Source organism: Oryctolagus cuniculus, chromosome 11 (genome assembly GCF_964237555.1).
Source record: "Oryctolagus cuniculus chromosome 11, mOryCun1.1, whole genome shotgun sequence".
Lineage (NCBI taxonomy): Eukaryota > Metazoa > Chordata > Mammalia > Lagomorpha > Leporidae > Oryctolagus > Oryctolagus cuniculus.
Genome location: NC_091442.1, coordinates 71162507 through 71178481, shown reverse-complemented (window position 1 = coordinate 71178481; position 15975 = coordinate 71162507). Strand labels below are relative to the sequence as shown.

The 15975-nt window shown below is 40.9% G+C and overlaps 1 protein-coding gene across 12 annotated transcripts in view; it reads right to left on the bottom strand.

The window, feature by feature from the left end:
* LOC100340389 (solute carrier family 35 member E3) overlaps positions 1 to 15975 on the bottom strand; it is a 74227-nt gene that overhangs the window by 12147 nt on the left and 46105 nt on the right. For 6 of the 12 annotated variants that reach the window (XR_011380155.1, XM_051846423.2, XM_070052592.1 and 3 more), the window contains 4 exons: positions 12369 to 12502; positions 7946 to 7995; positions 5104 to 5171; positions 4880 to 4976 (listed from right to left, as the gene is read on the bottom strand). Coding sequence is in view for 9 of the 12 variants with exons in the window: in XM_051846423.2 (XP_051702383.1) it covers positions 4880 to 4976; positions 5104 to 5171; positions 7946 to 7995; positions 12369 to 12502 (349 nt within the window). In the remaining 3 variants the exon portion in view is untranslated. Of the gene's footprint in view, positions 1 to 4879; positions 4977 to 5103; positions 5172 to 7945; positions 7996 to 12368; positions 12503 to 14898; positions 14990 to 15608; positions 15795 to 15975 lie in introns of those variants that run through there. The other 6 variants (XR_011380154.1, XM_070052594.1, XM_070052595.1 and 3 more) reach the window with 4 other exon arrangements.

The window sequence follows — 15975 nt, the reverse complement described above, 5'->3', positions numbered from 1 at the left end:
TTGGCCCCTGCCACCTATGTGGGAGAATCCGAAGAAGCTCCTGGCTCCGGATCAGCCCAGCCCTGGCTCTTGCAGTCATTTCAGGAGTTAACTGACAGAAGATTTCTCTAACTCTGCCTTTCAAATAAATAAATAAATCTTCAAAAATCATATATTTGAGAGTTTTCTGATTAAACTTATATATTACTGCAGAAATCTAATTAAGAGAATGCATACATATAAGTTACGTTTAATGCTACTACTGACAGATTACTAATATTTTAGGGTATGATCATTGTTTAAATTTAGCTATTTAAATTTTTAAAAAAATCTGAATCACACTGTATGTTTATTTTGTGGGTTTTTCTTAAATATTGTTATTTTTAGTGTTTATCTGTTTTCATCCATCTGAAAGACATAGAGAGAGGTATATTCCACCTGCTGGTTCATTCCCCAAATGCCCACCACAGCAAGGTGGAGCCAGGCTAACTAGAGGGGCCAGAAACTCCATCTCAGCCCAAGCACTTGAGCCATCCATGATCTGCTGCCTCCTAAGATGCATTAGCAGGAAGCTGGATTTGCAGCAATATAGTCAGAACTTGAACCTGGCCCTCTCTGGTGTCCCAAGTGATGGTTTACCCGGCTGCACCACAACACCCACTGTCTGTATTCTTTTTAAGATCTATTTATGGGGCCGGCGCCGCGGCTCAATAGGCTAATAATCCTCTGCCTGCAGCGCCAGCACACCGGGTTCCAGTCCCGGTCGGGGCACCGAATTCTGTCCTGGTTGCCCCTCTTCCAGGCAAGCTCTCTGCTGTGGCCAGGGAGTGCAGTGGAGGATGGCCCAGGTGCTTGGGCCCTGCACCCGCATGGGAGACCAGGAGAAGCACCTGGCTCCTGATCGGCGCGGCGCAGCGCACCAGCCACTGGGGGGTGAACCAACGGCAAAGGAAGACCTTTCTCTCTGTCTCTCACTGTCTAACTCTGCCTGTAAAAAAAAAAAAAAAAAAAAAAAAAAAATTATGGGGCCGGCTCTCTGGCATAGTGGGCTGAATCTCAACCTGTGACAATGGCGTCCCCATGTGGGCACCGGTTCACATCCTGGCTGCTCCTCTTCTAATCCAACTCTGCTATGGCCTGGGAAAGAAGAAGGTCCAAGTACTTGGGCCCCTACACCAGCATGGGAGACCCATAGGAAGCTCCTGGCTCCTGGCTTCTGATTGGACTAGCTCTGGCTGTTGTGGGCATTTGGGGAGTGAACCAGTGGATGGAAGACCCTTCTCTCTGTCTCTCCCTCTGTCTGTAACTATCTCAAATAGATAAAATCTTTTTAAAGAATACAAAATAAATTAAAGATTTACTTATTTATTGGCAAGTCAGAGTCAGAGTGGGAGACAGAGAGACAGGCTTAAACAGATGCCTAGGAGGCCCACTGGCATTTAATTCTACTAGACATAAATGGTAATAAAGAGTCTACTGATGATATCTTTTTTATGTTCAAGATGACAAATATGATGGGCTTAACCAGCAAGGTTTTTATTTTTGTCTTTGTTCCATCATACCACCCCCCCCCCTTTTTTTTTAAGATTTATTTACTTTGAAAGAATTACAGAGAGGGAGGGAGAGCTAGCTTTCATCTACTGCTTCACTCCCTAAATGGATACAATGGCCAGGGCCAGACCAGGCCAAAGCCAAGAGCCAGGAGCTTCATAGAGTTTCCCCACAAGAGTGGCAGGGGCCCAAGCACTTGGGCCATCTTCCACTGCTTTCCAGACACATTAGCAGGGAACTGGATCATAAGTGGAGCAGTCAGGACATGAACCATCACCCATATGGGATGCTGGAGTCATAGGCACCGGCCCCATATTATTCTTAATGGCTGAAGAATATGGTTATCTATGACATAGGTTCATACACTATTCATCGTAACTGAAACATTTAAGTAGACAAATTTGAACATCACTTCACATCTGTCACAGTACTAGGCAAGAGGTATACAAAAATAAAGTTAGCCATCATTCCCATTGCCAAAGGAAGCTTATAGCAAGGAAACCAAAACTTAACCAACCAAGTTATAGTTAAGTTCAAGAAAGTAAAAGGGTAGAGTTGTGGCACAACAGGTTAAGCCACTGCCTGCAACACCGGCATCCCATATCAGAGTGCTGGTTTGCATCCCAGCTGCTCTGCTTCCAATCAGCTCCCTGCTAACACACCTAGGAAAACAGCAGATTATGGCCTAAGAATTTGGGAGTCCCACATGAAGTTCTAGCTCCTGGCTTGAGCCTGGTCCAGCCCCAAATGTTGCAGTTATTTAGGGAGCAAACCAGTGAATAGATCTCCTCCTCTGTCTCTCTCCGCTACCCTGCGTCATTCTGCCTTTCAATTAAACTTTTTTTTTTAAAGATTTTATTAATTTACTTCAAAAGTAGAGTTAAAGATAGAGGGAGGGAGGAAGAGAAAAGTCTTCCATCCACTGACTGGTTCATCCCCAATTGGCCACAACAGCCAGAGCTGAGCCAATCCAAAGCCAGGAGCTTCTTCCTGGTCTCCAATGCATATTCAGGGCCCAAGCACTTGGGCCATCCTCCACTGCTTTCCCAGGCCTAAGAACAGAGCTGGATCAGAAGAGGAACAGCTGGGACACAAACCAGCGCCCACATGGGATATCAGCACTGCAGGCAGAGGCTCAGCCTACTACACCACAGCGCTGGTCCCCAAATAAACTTTTTTTTTTTTTTTTTAATTTTTTGACAGGCAGAGTGGACAGTGAGAGAGAGAGACAGAGAGAAAGGTCTTCCTTTGCCGTTGGTTCACCCTCCAATGGCCGCCGCGCCCAGCACGCTGCGGCCGGCGCACCATACTGATCCGATGGCAGGAGCCAGGAGCCAGGTGCTTTTTCCTGGTCTCCCATGGGGTGCAGGGCCCAAGCACCTGGGCCATCCTCCACTGCACTCCCTGGCCACAGCAGAGAGCTTGCCTGGAAGAGGGGCAACTGGGACAGAATCTGGCGCCCCAACTGGGACTAGAACCCGGTGTGCCGGCGCCGCTAGGCGGAGGATTAGCCTAGTGAGCCGCGGTGCCGGCCCCCCAAATAAACTTTTAAAAAATGAAGTACACAAACACAGCACTAAGCAAAAAAGGTCAAAGGACCTACTTTTTCTGAGTGGTTAAAGCACCTCTCTGAGAGTCCCATTTAAGCAACAACAGAAAAGGAGCTAGTCTCTAAGGGTTGGGGTGGAAGTACTTCTGGAAGAAAGAAAAAGAGCACAGCAAATGGCCTTAAAGCAGCCAGGAGTTTGACTTGTCTGAGGAACCATCATTCAGTGCAGCTGAAACAGTTAAGGAGGGGACTTTTAGGCCAAGATAAAAATATACTTTATTTGAAGACCAATAGTAAGTAATCAAAGGAACAAAGTGGGGAAGTAAAACCACCCAATCTGCCTTTTTAAAATTCCTTTTGGTAACATACAAAAGAACAGCAAGAGCAAGAACAGAAGCAGAGAATCCAAAAGCTGCTGCAGAGGCAGACAAGTGGCCCAGGCAAGGGTCTACATGATAGTAATGACAATCTCTACCATCATATGGGGTATGCTTTCCTTATAAATACTGTCATTATCTACACATCAACCTTGGAATTTTTTTATTTGACACATAGAGTTAGACAGTGAGACAGACAGACAGAAAGGTCTTCCCTCTGTTGGTTCACCCCTCAAATGGCCACTATGGCCAGAGCTATGCCGATCCGAAGCCAGGAGCCAGGTGCTCCTTCCTGGTCTCCCACACGGGCTGCAGGCGCCCAAACACTTGGGCCATCGTCCACTGCCTTCCTGGGCCACAGCAGAGAGCTGGACTGGAAGAGGAGCAACCGGGACTAGAACCCAGCACCCATATGGGATGCTGGCACCGCAGGCAGAGGATTAACCTAGTGCCAGAAAGGAAGTTGCTCACATAATGGTTAAGAACTCTCTAGTTATGGAAAATGAGTAAGATACATTATCTTTACTAATTGAGACCAAAAAAGATACCCTTTTTTGCATTTTTTATTATTTTAAAAACTAAATCTCAAAATTCACCCCCTCCTCAAAGGTATTTACTAAGAGAAATTTCTGTTCATATAATTTTATCTGAATTTAGTATTTTTCTTATTGATTTTTAGAACTTTTTATGTAATAGATACCAACAATGTCAAATTTAAAGTGACTGACTATATGTCAAATACATTGTAACCTTTTTCATTCATCTGTTAAGGTTTTTTAGAATTCATTTTGACCTAAGGTATGGAGTGACTTGATTTTTTTTTTTGCCCAAATAACTAATAAGACAGCTTCTTCCCTTACTGTTCCCAGCCCTCATTTACAAGACTCCAATCTGGGTTCATTTAGTCTTCTTCACTGGTCTAACTCTTCCTTCACTTGAATTATTCAGTCTTAGTTACTACAACTTTTGACGAAGCAAGTCTCTATTATCTTCTCTTTGAAAAAAATGTTCAGCTGTTTTACTTCATATTCTTGACTTCTAAGATGCTATTTATCTTCTGCTTTAAAAGTCATCAGTATGTTCTAGCACTTATTAAAACCAATTTTAAAATGTCTTAACCACTACTATGACTAAGAATAAAGGCAAAAGTATACTTTATCTGTTGCCTACTGCCCTAACAAGAGAGCTGGCTATAAATGCTGGCAAGGCACATGGAGCACTTCACTATAGCCCATCAGAAAAGTGTTGCCGCATATGCAATTTATAAACCAAATAAAATCATAAAAACAAGAATGAAACTCAGAAATTCATTCATTTAAACCAAAGCAGAACAATTTACTTAAGCCTAAAAGCACTAATTCCATTAAATGAAGATCGGTGAAAAGCTGTCTGAACAAGCCAAACACACAATCAAATGATATACCTGTCTCACTAATTGCTCTCCTTCTGGATGAGGTAGATGGTCTAGAAACCAAACTTGAAGACGAAGGTTTCTCTTCCTGCAGCTCCTGATCAGGGTCCTAAGTATTTAAAAAAATAAATAAATAAATAAATCTGTAATACCAGGAAGCTGAAAACTTGTTTTATGTAACCTTTCCAATTTTCAATACACATTGTACTAGAATGAGAAACTGCTTTGAAGATTACCTTTTGATCATTCCCACCTTCAAGGTGACACCTGTTCTCACTCACAGATGTACTTGAATCTGATGGTTCTGAAAAAACAACAAAAAAATTACAATTTTACAATCTAGGAAAGAAAAGGGTTATTTAATAGACACCAGTCTAACACAAATATCTTTTACAATTTTTCCTTCAAACAAAAATTAACACTTCCCAGGTGCCATCGCCATACTAAATACAGACATAAATAAGGCAATTCTTCTGTGAAACACAAGTTATACAGAAGTATGACAATGAAGTATAATAGACATATTAAAGTATTAAAAGATAAATTAGCAGAGAAAAAGGAACAATCAGGCAGTGACACGGGAGGGGTTAAGGATTGAAGAATCAGGAAAAGTTTCATAATACACAGAATATGCCATTTCAGACCACAGAAAAGCCATTTCAAACTAAAGGAACACCACATGGGTAAACATCCAGACGCAAACCAGTCACAGTCAGAGGGAACAACAGGTAGCTCACTGTTACTGGAATGGAAGCAGGGTGAAATTGCAAAGGGTCCTGTGCTTCTAGCCCACAGCACAAGCATTCAACAAGCAGCACTCTTGACATCATCCCCCCATCAAGGCAGTCCTCCCAGGTGATACTTCAGAATCTTCCCTGAAACAACCCATTCACCACTAAACAAAATTTTAGTCCAAGAAATAAAACTGATCCTGAGGGCTGTAATAAACCCCTAAATTATCATTTTAAGCAGAAGAATAACTCCTCCAGTAAAACTGAAGAGGGCAGAGGCAGGGAAACCAGTATTAGACAACAAACTGCAATAACACACATGAAAAAAATAAAGCCATAATTACGGCAGGGAAAACAGATCAAGTCCAGACAAATTAAAAAACTAAAAAGACCTAGTGTCTGATACACAAGGCAAAGGAGAAAGGAGTTAAGACAATTCCAAGTTTCGACCATGGGTAAATAAATGGATGGTGCATTTACCAACAAAGAAACTTTAGGAAGGTGAACAGAGTTGGACAATAATGACCTCAAATTAAAGTAATCTGGGTAGACAGATTTAGACTGCACTTGACTCCTCTTCCTTGGAAACATTTTCATTTTAATAATGAAGTCATGCCTAAGCATTAACATTTTGAAATTATACTTTACTGTATCACATATTACTTTCTTCTACTGCAGATAAAGCAACATACCAATTTTAAGTTGTACATATAGATGAATTATATAACCCAGAAATTATTTTTTAATATATAAGAAACATCACAATTAATGTAATAAAAAGGAAATACTAGGTAAAATAAGATTGAAAGCCAATGAGTTGTAAAGTTAATTCTATACCTAAAACAAGTTCAGAATAATAAAAGTAGCCTACAGGTTAATATTTCATTAATTTCCCTAGTTATCTACCAAGGTTTATTTAAATGAATGAGTAAACAGACCAGAGACACATACTTCACATAACTAACAGTATTTACAGACACTGTAATTGTATATTTTGCCATAACTTCATTTCACAAAGCGATTTAAAACAATAAAATTCCAAGTCACCAGCCTCATTATTAGTTTTATTCTGGGCTGATAATGCCTTTTTAAATTCTAACTTTGCAATGTATTCAATTCTACACAAATACTAAATACTGTTAATAAACTACTATGTTGTGCCATACTGAATTCAAATCTGAAGAGGACAGAAAACAGAAATACAAACAAATATTAAAAAAAAAAAAAAATCTAAACATGGAATAGTGCCACAAGGGAGTGGTCAACTTGTTCTGGGATCTAGGCTTCAGAAGGGCTGTAATGTTGCTGCAGCTCCTACCAGCACTGTCTCTTCCCATTTACATGTTTGCAACCTGAAAATGGGAGTATTTATACTATGGAAATCTGCAGTCACTACGAATCAGGCTTTTCCCAGAGTGGTGTATTAAACTTATTAGTACACATCACTATATACAAAGAATTTTTCTGACATGCCCTTCTATATACATGTGCCATCTTTCTAAATCAAGACTAGTGCTTTCATTACTGAAAACACGACTCAAAAAAAATAAGTTAATAAATGCAAGTCTAAAAATGACCAATTAATGGCACAGAAGGAATTAAAATGTCATTTACCTACAAAAACAGGTATAAAGTTCCAAATTGTACTATCTACCAGTACTAGGTAACTGTATTACTCCCCAAAACCTTTCAACACATTTCTCAAGGTCTGTTCACTCATTTAAGAAGGAGCTTTTCAGATTATCTACTTTCAAAACAAATCCTTACTCAGATATCCCAAGGCCTAAAGTGATGTAACAGGCTATTCAACTTTATATTAGAATCTTAGTATTATGCTGTTCTAGTTTATGTGTATTTCTTCCGATCACATTTATCACTTTTGTTTTAATTACAGGTTGAACACTCATAATGTAAAAATCTAAAATCCAAAATGCTCCAAAATCTCAACCTTGTTGAGCACCAACACAAAACCACAGGTGGAAAATTCCACATCTGATCTCACACAATGGGTCACAGTCAAATGTCACAAGCACACTAAAAAAAAAAAAAAGAGCGAGCTATGAAATTACCTTCAGGTTGTATGTAAAAGGAGTCCATGAAACATAAATGAACTGTATTTAGACTTGAAGCCCACCCTAAGATACCTCACTATGTATATGCAACTACTCCACAATTTTAAAAAAACGAAAAAACTTCTGGTACCAAGCATTCCAGGTAAGGCAAACTTAACCTGTAATATATCATTTAAGCAACTTTTAGGAGAAACAAAATTATAAATATAGGCACATATATAAAGTCTTTGAAATGTTTTTATGATGCATGTTTATGGTGTTCAAAATTAACTTACCCTGCTGATTGACTACTACCAAGTTTCTGTAGATCATTGTATATATTTTCCTTGTAGGGGGGAAAAAAAAAAAGAGACGTTCATCTCAAAAATTTATTAAACTGAATTTAACCAGACTTTAAAATGAGTATTAAGAACTACTGGACATACTCAAACTTATACTTTAAATCACTATTTACAAATTGTATCACTATCAAGTTTCTAGGCTCTAAAAAAATAATTAGTAGCACAATGATTATTTACAGCTACTTTTGATAATCACTAAGTTCTCATTAGCTGAAAGATTTTACTTCTGTATTGCCTGAAATGTGCATGGAATGTATGTGCAAGAAAAAGGCAAGTTAGCATACTCACTTTTAAAGAGAAATTTTCTAACTCTGATTATAAGCAAACTGCCTACAACAGTAGTAGTTATACAAAATACACTACATGGAAACTTCATTATAATCTTGACTTCTATCAACTTTGGGGCCAATCACCTTATGGTATTTCTTTTTCTTTCTTGTTTCTGAAATACAGTGACAGAGAAAGAGAAAAGAAGATCTTCCATCCACTGATTCACCCCCCAAATGCCAGTAACAGGCATTTGCATGCACACACATGGTAGAAACAGCAGTACTTGAGCCATCATCTGCTGCCTCCAAGGATGCCCATTAGCAGGAAGCTGGATCAGAAGATGGGACTCAAGTCCAGGGACTGCAGTAATGGATATGGGCGTCCCTGGCGGCTGCTTAACTCACTGTGCTACAACACTTGCCCAAGAATGGGTTCTTTCTTGACCTCAACACTTACTAAAAACAAAGCAGGAGCCGGCACTATGGTATAGTGGGTAAAACCACTGCCTCCAGTGCCAGCAACCCATATGGGTGCCTGTTCAAGTCCCAGCTGCTCCCACTTCTGATCCAGCTCTCTGCTAATGGTCTGGGAAAGCAGCAGAAGGTGTTTGGGCCCCTGCACCCATGTGGGAGACCTGGAAGTAGCTCCTGGCTCTTGGCTCCCGATTGGCCCAGTTCTGGCCGTTGAGGCCATCTGGGGAGTGAACTAGTGGATAAAAGACCCCCCCCCTCTGCCTTTCTAATAAGTTAATAAATCTTTTAAAAAAAGAAAAAGCAATACTCATTCACTTAATAAAACAGATCTAATATGAAGTCACTGCCATAGATAGGAAAAATAAAATGAAAAAAGAAATCTCTGCCCTCACGAAGCTTATAGTCTATAAGAAGACAATTCATTTATTCCAGTGTTCCCTGATGTCACGGTACTTTTATCAATTATTCTTAAATATTTTAGAGAATGCTTATTTGTCACAAGTTGTTACTTCTAATTCTCCAGGTTCAGCAGAAAGCATTATCCCCAATTTTCTCTTTTCACTCCTAGGAATGACAGTACAGCAATTAAAAATCCCATCTTCCAAATCAATACTCATACTCAAATCCTTTCACAAGACAGTAATAACCCAGTTTCTTATCTCTCAATATTAGAACTCAAGTTGCAGATAATCTCAGAAATGGGGCCGCTGCCATGGCACCCCTACTGGAGGACCAATTCAAGCCCCAGCTGTTCTGCTTCTGATCCAGCATCCTACTAATGCACCTGGGAAGGCAGTGGAAGATAACCCAAGTACTGGGGCCCCTGACACCCATATAGAACTGGATGGAGTTCCAGGCTCCTGATCCAGCCCCAGCCATTGTTGCCAATTGGAGAGTGAATCAGGAGATGGAAAATCTTTGCCTCTCCCTGTCACTGTGCCTGTCAAATACACAAAATAAATCTTAATAAAGGAAAAGATAATTGCTCAAGCAATTGAGTTCATGCCACCCAAGGAGGAGACTTGGATTGAGTTCCTGGCTCCTAGCTTTGGACTTGGCCAAGCCCCAGTAAGCCAGATCGAAGCTCACTCCCTCAAATTAATAAATATATATATATTTTTTTATTTTTATTTTTTGACAGGCAGAGTGGATAGTGAGAGAAGAGAGACAGAGAAAGGTCTTCCTTTTGCCGTTGGTTCACCCTCCAATGGCCGCCACGGCTGGTGCACCGCGCTGATCCCATGGCAGGAGCCAGGTGCTTCTCCTGGTCTCCCATGGGGTGCAGGGCCCAACCACTTGGGCCATCTTCCACTGCCTTCCCAGGCCACAGCAGAGAGCTGGCCTGGAAGAGGGGCAAACGGGACAGAATTCGGCGCCCCAACCAGGACTAGAACCCGGTGTGCCGGCGCTGCAAGGTGAAGGATTAGCCTATTAAGCCGCGGCGCCGGCCAACAAATATATTTTTAAAAATTATATGGGGAGGGGGTGGCGCTGTGGCGCAGCGGGTTAAAGCCCTGGCCTAAAGCGCCGGCATCCCATATGGCACCGGTTCAAGTCCCCACTGCTCCTCTTCCGATGCAGCTCTCTGCTGTGGTCTGTGAAAGCAGAAGACGGCCCAAGTCCTTGGGCCCCTGCACCCACATGGGAGACCCAGAAAAAGGTCCAGGCTCCTGGCTTCAGATGGGCCCAGCTCCGGCCACTGCGGCCTTTGGGGAGTGAACCAGCGAATGGAAGATCTCTCTCTGCCTCTCCCTAACTCTGCCTTAAAAAATAAAAAATACATAATATTATAAAAAATTATATGGGGTGGGCAGGCACTGTGCCACCACTTGGGACATCCGCATCCCATACCAAAGTGTCTGGTTCAGGTACTGGCTACTCTGCTTTAGGTCTAGCTTCCTGCTAATGCATCCTGGGAGGTAGTAGATGATGGCTCAAGTATTCAGATCTCTGCCACAAATGTGGGAGACTAGAATGGAGCTCCTGGCTCCTGGCTCCTGGCTTCTGGCTTCTGCCTAGCCCAGCCCTAGCTGTTGCAGACATTTGGGGAGTGAACCAGCAGATAGATGATTTTTTCTTAGCTGTGCCTTTCAAATTTCACACACACACACACACACACACACATTAATACACACTGCTCCCAACTAGGTTAAAACATACAACTGCACATAATATAAAAATAAGTAACTTTTGGTGACAAATTACAGTGACTTTTTTCCCCCTCCTCATCTTAGTTTTCTGCCTTTTCCTAAGGTTCAATAATGAATACATGTTAACAGTAATACAGCTGTTTTAAAGTTAAAAGCACTCTTTTAATTAGCATCTTTGATTATACTGAGGAGTAAATACTAGTAAATCCAGTTGTCTCAGACAAATAGTGTCCACCCAATTTATTAAGACACTGATGTCAATGCTCAACACAAACTGACTTTGCTAAACTAAATGGGACTAGAAATTACAGTGTAAGGGGAGAAACTGAAAACATATTCAGTTCCCAGTAGAATAATTCCAGAAAGGTTATCTGGGTTAAATTTGGCTAAGTGACATAATGATATGTAGCAAAGAAAATGATTTCCAGGGCCAGGGTTCTGGCATACCAGGTTAAGCCTCCCCCTGTGACGCTGGCATCCCATATGGGTGCCAGTTCAAGCCCTGGCTGCTCCACTTCCAATCCAGCTCCCTGCTAATGCACCTGGGAAAAGCAGAAGATGGCCCACGTGCTTGGGCTCTCCCACATGGAAGACAGGCAAGAAGCTCCAAGTTCCTCACTGTGGCCACTTGGGGAGTGAACCAGAGGACGGAAGATAGACATCTTTCTCTCTCTGTCCCACATTGTTGGTCTTTCAAATAAATAAAAAATTAATCTTTTAAAAAAAGAAAATAATTTCCAAAGTTAACTAAGGTTCACATTTATGCCTTTACCACATGGTGGTATAAAGGCTGCCTTTGGAAGTGGCTAATATTTTAATGTTTTCTATGTCCCAAACACTACTCTTTTTATACATCTCTTCATGAGCTATTTATAACCTCCACAAGGTATTTATATTATCCATATTAAAACTAAGGTTTACCAAGCCACATGGCTAGTAAACAATTCAATTAACTCTCAAAGTTTTAGGGATTCCAGAACTTAGGTTCTCAAATAGTGTGCTAGAGCGCTAAGAAATTAAATTTCTGGGGCTGGCATTGTGGCAAAGCTGGTAAAGCAGCCTGTTGCAACACCAGCATCCCACATGGGCGCCAGTACGTGTCCTGGCTGCTCCATTTCCAGCTCGCTGCTAACAGCCTGGGAAAAGCAGCAGAAGATAGTCTGCTACCCACGTGGGAGACCTGAAGGAAGCTCTTGGCTCCTGGTTTTGGCCTGGCTCAGCCTCAACTGTTGTGGCCATCTGGGGAGTCAACCAAAGGATGGAAGATCTTTCTGTCCCTGACTTTCAAATGAATAAATAAGTCTTAAAAAAAATTAAATTTCTGCATTGCTTTATATATATATATATATATATAGATAAATATAAATAACAACTTTTCTCTCACAAAAGGGGCTGAAGGTAGAGGGAAACTGGCATATTTTGCCCAGCTGGCTTTTTCACAAAGGACTAAACTGAAAAATTTACCTGTGCTCTTTCACAGAGAAGCTTGGCACTCCAAACAAATCTCCAAGAAGATCATTTGAACAATACACAATATGTTGTTGCTTCTCATCATACAATCGTTTAGTCATAATGTACTGGCCAAGATAAAATATAACCTGAAATAAAAATGATTTCAGAGCATTAAAGAAAATGAAATGTTAGTTTCAAATACATTCACTAATATCCCATTTATCTAAAAATGGTTAATTACCAACAACCATATCTACAACCATGCAGAACTACCACCACTTTATACTTAAAAAAAACTTTTAAACCTTTTCATCTGATGCATGCAGAAATAACTGCTTCTCTGATTTAAATAAACTTTAAAATGTGTCAGTTTTTCTCCTTGCTTTCACCATGCCCAGGTCTGTAGGTACTCACTTATTTAGGAAAGGAAAAGGCAGCAAAATGCAAAACCACAGATAAGAGCACTAAGTTGCAGAATCAAAAAAATCCACTAAAATATGGCCATGACCTGGAGCCAAATAGTAAACAGTCACGAATATCATATATCTCAATAGCCTCCAAGTTCATCAAAGAGGATGACGAAAAAAATGGTCAATGATATCTATAAGTTTGGAAGATTTCAGTGAATAAAACCCACAAAAAGATCAACATAATCTGTGCTATAATTAATAATCAAAATGGTCCTGTGCCATTAATATATATTCCATGTGATCCACTAGGATAAAGTAGGCAATATGCCTTTTAAGATATACAGCTACAAATCTATTAACAATCACCTGTGTATGGCATTTTGCAGTTTACAAGAACAGTCTCATCGTCTGATATTTCACACATTTTAGAAATGAGGAAATGGATCCCAGGTCTTCTAGACTCCCAGTCCCGTGCTTTTTCTACAAACCTACACTTGTTTTCATCATTGTCCCATCTGCCCCAGGACAAAGACCCTGTAACTGAAAACTGCATCAGAGAACATACAAACACAAATCAAAAATGTTTTTTAAAAACACTATACTGGAGGCCGGTGCTGTGGCACAGTGGGTTAAAGCCTCTGCCTGCAGTGCCAGCATCCCATATAGACACAGGTTCGAGTCCTGGCTGTTCCACTTCCAATCCAGCTCTCTGCTATGGCCTGGGCAAACTGAAGATGGCCCAATCCCTTGGGTCCCTGCACCCTTGTGAAAGACCTGAAGAAACTCTGGCTCCTGGCTTCAGATCAACTCAAAACTGAGTGCAGTCATTAGGGGAGTGAAACCAGCAGATGAATATCTCACTCTTTGGCTCTACCTCTCTCTGTAACTCTTTCAAATAAATAATAAATCTTTAAAAAACCAAAAAACAAAACAAACACTATACTGACCATGTAGATTTACTTCCTTGTCAGTCCCTAAATAACACAGTAAATAACTATTTACATAGCATTTACAGGGTGGTAAGTTACTAAAAGTAATCTAGAGATGATTTAAAGTATACAAGATTTGCACAGTTTACATGCAAATAGGCCATTTCATAAGGGGCTTGAGCATCGGATCCACAGGGGTCCTGTAATCAATCCCCTGTGGATGCTGAGGGAAGACTGAGTATGCCCTGCTACTGTCACATGGTTTAGCCTAAGCATTCAAAGTCTTTACAATGGCCTTGATCAATCTCTCATTTCTGTCTCCTGTTCAACCCATTCCCTAAACTGATCACATCATGGGAAGGCCGATCCCAAGCTGACAATCCTTAAAGCACCATTTGACTTGGCACTTCTGTGCATGCACTGTCTATAGACTTAACTAGCTCAGCAAAAGCTAGCCTTAAAGAATATTCCTAGGGGCTGGCGCCATGGCGCAGGTTAATCCTCTGCCTGCAGTGCCGGTATCCCTTATGGGCGCCGGTTCTAGTCCCGGTTGCTCCTCTTCCAGTCCAGCTCTCTGCTGTGGCCTGGGAAAGCAGTGGAAGATGGCCCAAGTCCCTGGGCCCCCACACCCACGTGGGAGACCCAAAAGAAGCTCCTGGCTCCAGATCAGCGCAGCTCCGGCCGTTGCAGCCATTTGGCGAGTGAACCAGCAGATGGAAGACCTCTCTCTCTCTCTGCCTCTCTTTCTCTGTGTAACTCTGACTTTCAAATAAAATAAATCTTTAAAAAAAAAAATATTCCCCCTCCCCCTCTCCCTGCCCAGAAAAGAAAAAAAAAAAATTCCTAGATGAATGGATTGCAAAGAATGGCTGACAAGCATGACCTTTTCACCTCCTCATTCCACCACACCTTCTACCAAACATCCCTTAAGTTTATGAAAGTATACCTGAAAAGGAAAAGGGTATGGAATCTCTTCCTTTCACATTATACTGATGCAAGAGATTAACACTGGTGTTATAAGTAATCTGAAATCCATAAACTAAGTGGGAGAGATAGGGAGCAGGCACATTTCATTCACATCAAATTTCTGCCTAAGATGGCCCAATCTCTCACTGAAAATCACATTTCTGTGTACAACTTAAACTAGAATACATTAAAATGTTGTATCCATTAAATGGAACAAATGTTCATGAATCAGCTCACCTCTATCCCAGAAAGATCAGTACAGTAAATTGTACTCGTATCTCTAGTGCAGAAGTCCTTAACCTGGGGATCCATGGATGCCCAAGGAGTCCTTGGATAGAATTCAGGGGGTCCATTAATTTGGGTGGGGAAAAAACTATGTATTCCCGTCTTTACTGTCATTACCTTCTAACTGAAATTTAGCTTTTCCCTCAACTATTAATGCAGGCAATAAATCAAACAGTATTAAGCAATACCTATGATTTTATGATGAATAAAAATTATGCTTGTGGCAAACACCACAAAATATCACTTATGTTTCTTACCACACTGAAACTGTACTTATTAGATAAGCTGCTAAATTTCAGTATTTAATATATTTATTTTAAAAGTACAAATGGGGCAGGTGTTTAACCTAGAGACTAAGCCGCAGGTTACAAAGCTTGCACCCATCACATTCCTGTCCTATATCATATTGCCTGGGTTCAATTCCTGGCCCCAGCACTTTAATCTAGCTTCCCCCAGTGAAGACCCTGGCAGGCAAGTGATGGCTTAAGCATCTGGGTCCCTGCCATCCACGTGAGACCTGGGTTGAGTGCCAAGTTCCTGGCTCTGCCCTGGTTGTTGCAGGAATTTGGGAAACAAACCAGTGGATGGCAGCTCCTTCTCTCTCTCAAATTAAAATAAATAATAAATAAATCTTTAAAAAGGAAGAAAAAAATCACGTTACATTTGTTTACTATTTGAAAACTGTACTTTAATATTATATCTGCTTGATAATTATGCTTTTCATTTCATGGATTAGAAAACACGATTCTGAGAAGGAGTTACCAGTCTGAGAAGACTGACCAAATGGGTTTATAGGTCAAAATGGCCAAAAGCCTTCACAGAGTTCCCCCGGTCTTAGGAGTTCCTAGCTGAGAAATGAAACACATATAATTAGAATTTTCGGTTTCAAAATACAGTCCAAATGACCACATAATTTAATGTTACTACTTACTGAAAAAAAAAAATCTCTCTACGTAGCAAATTTCTCCCGTTTTTCCCATAGTCTTAAAAACAGTATGGCTGTATACATAACTAGCAAGGCATCAGTTA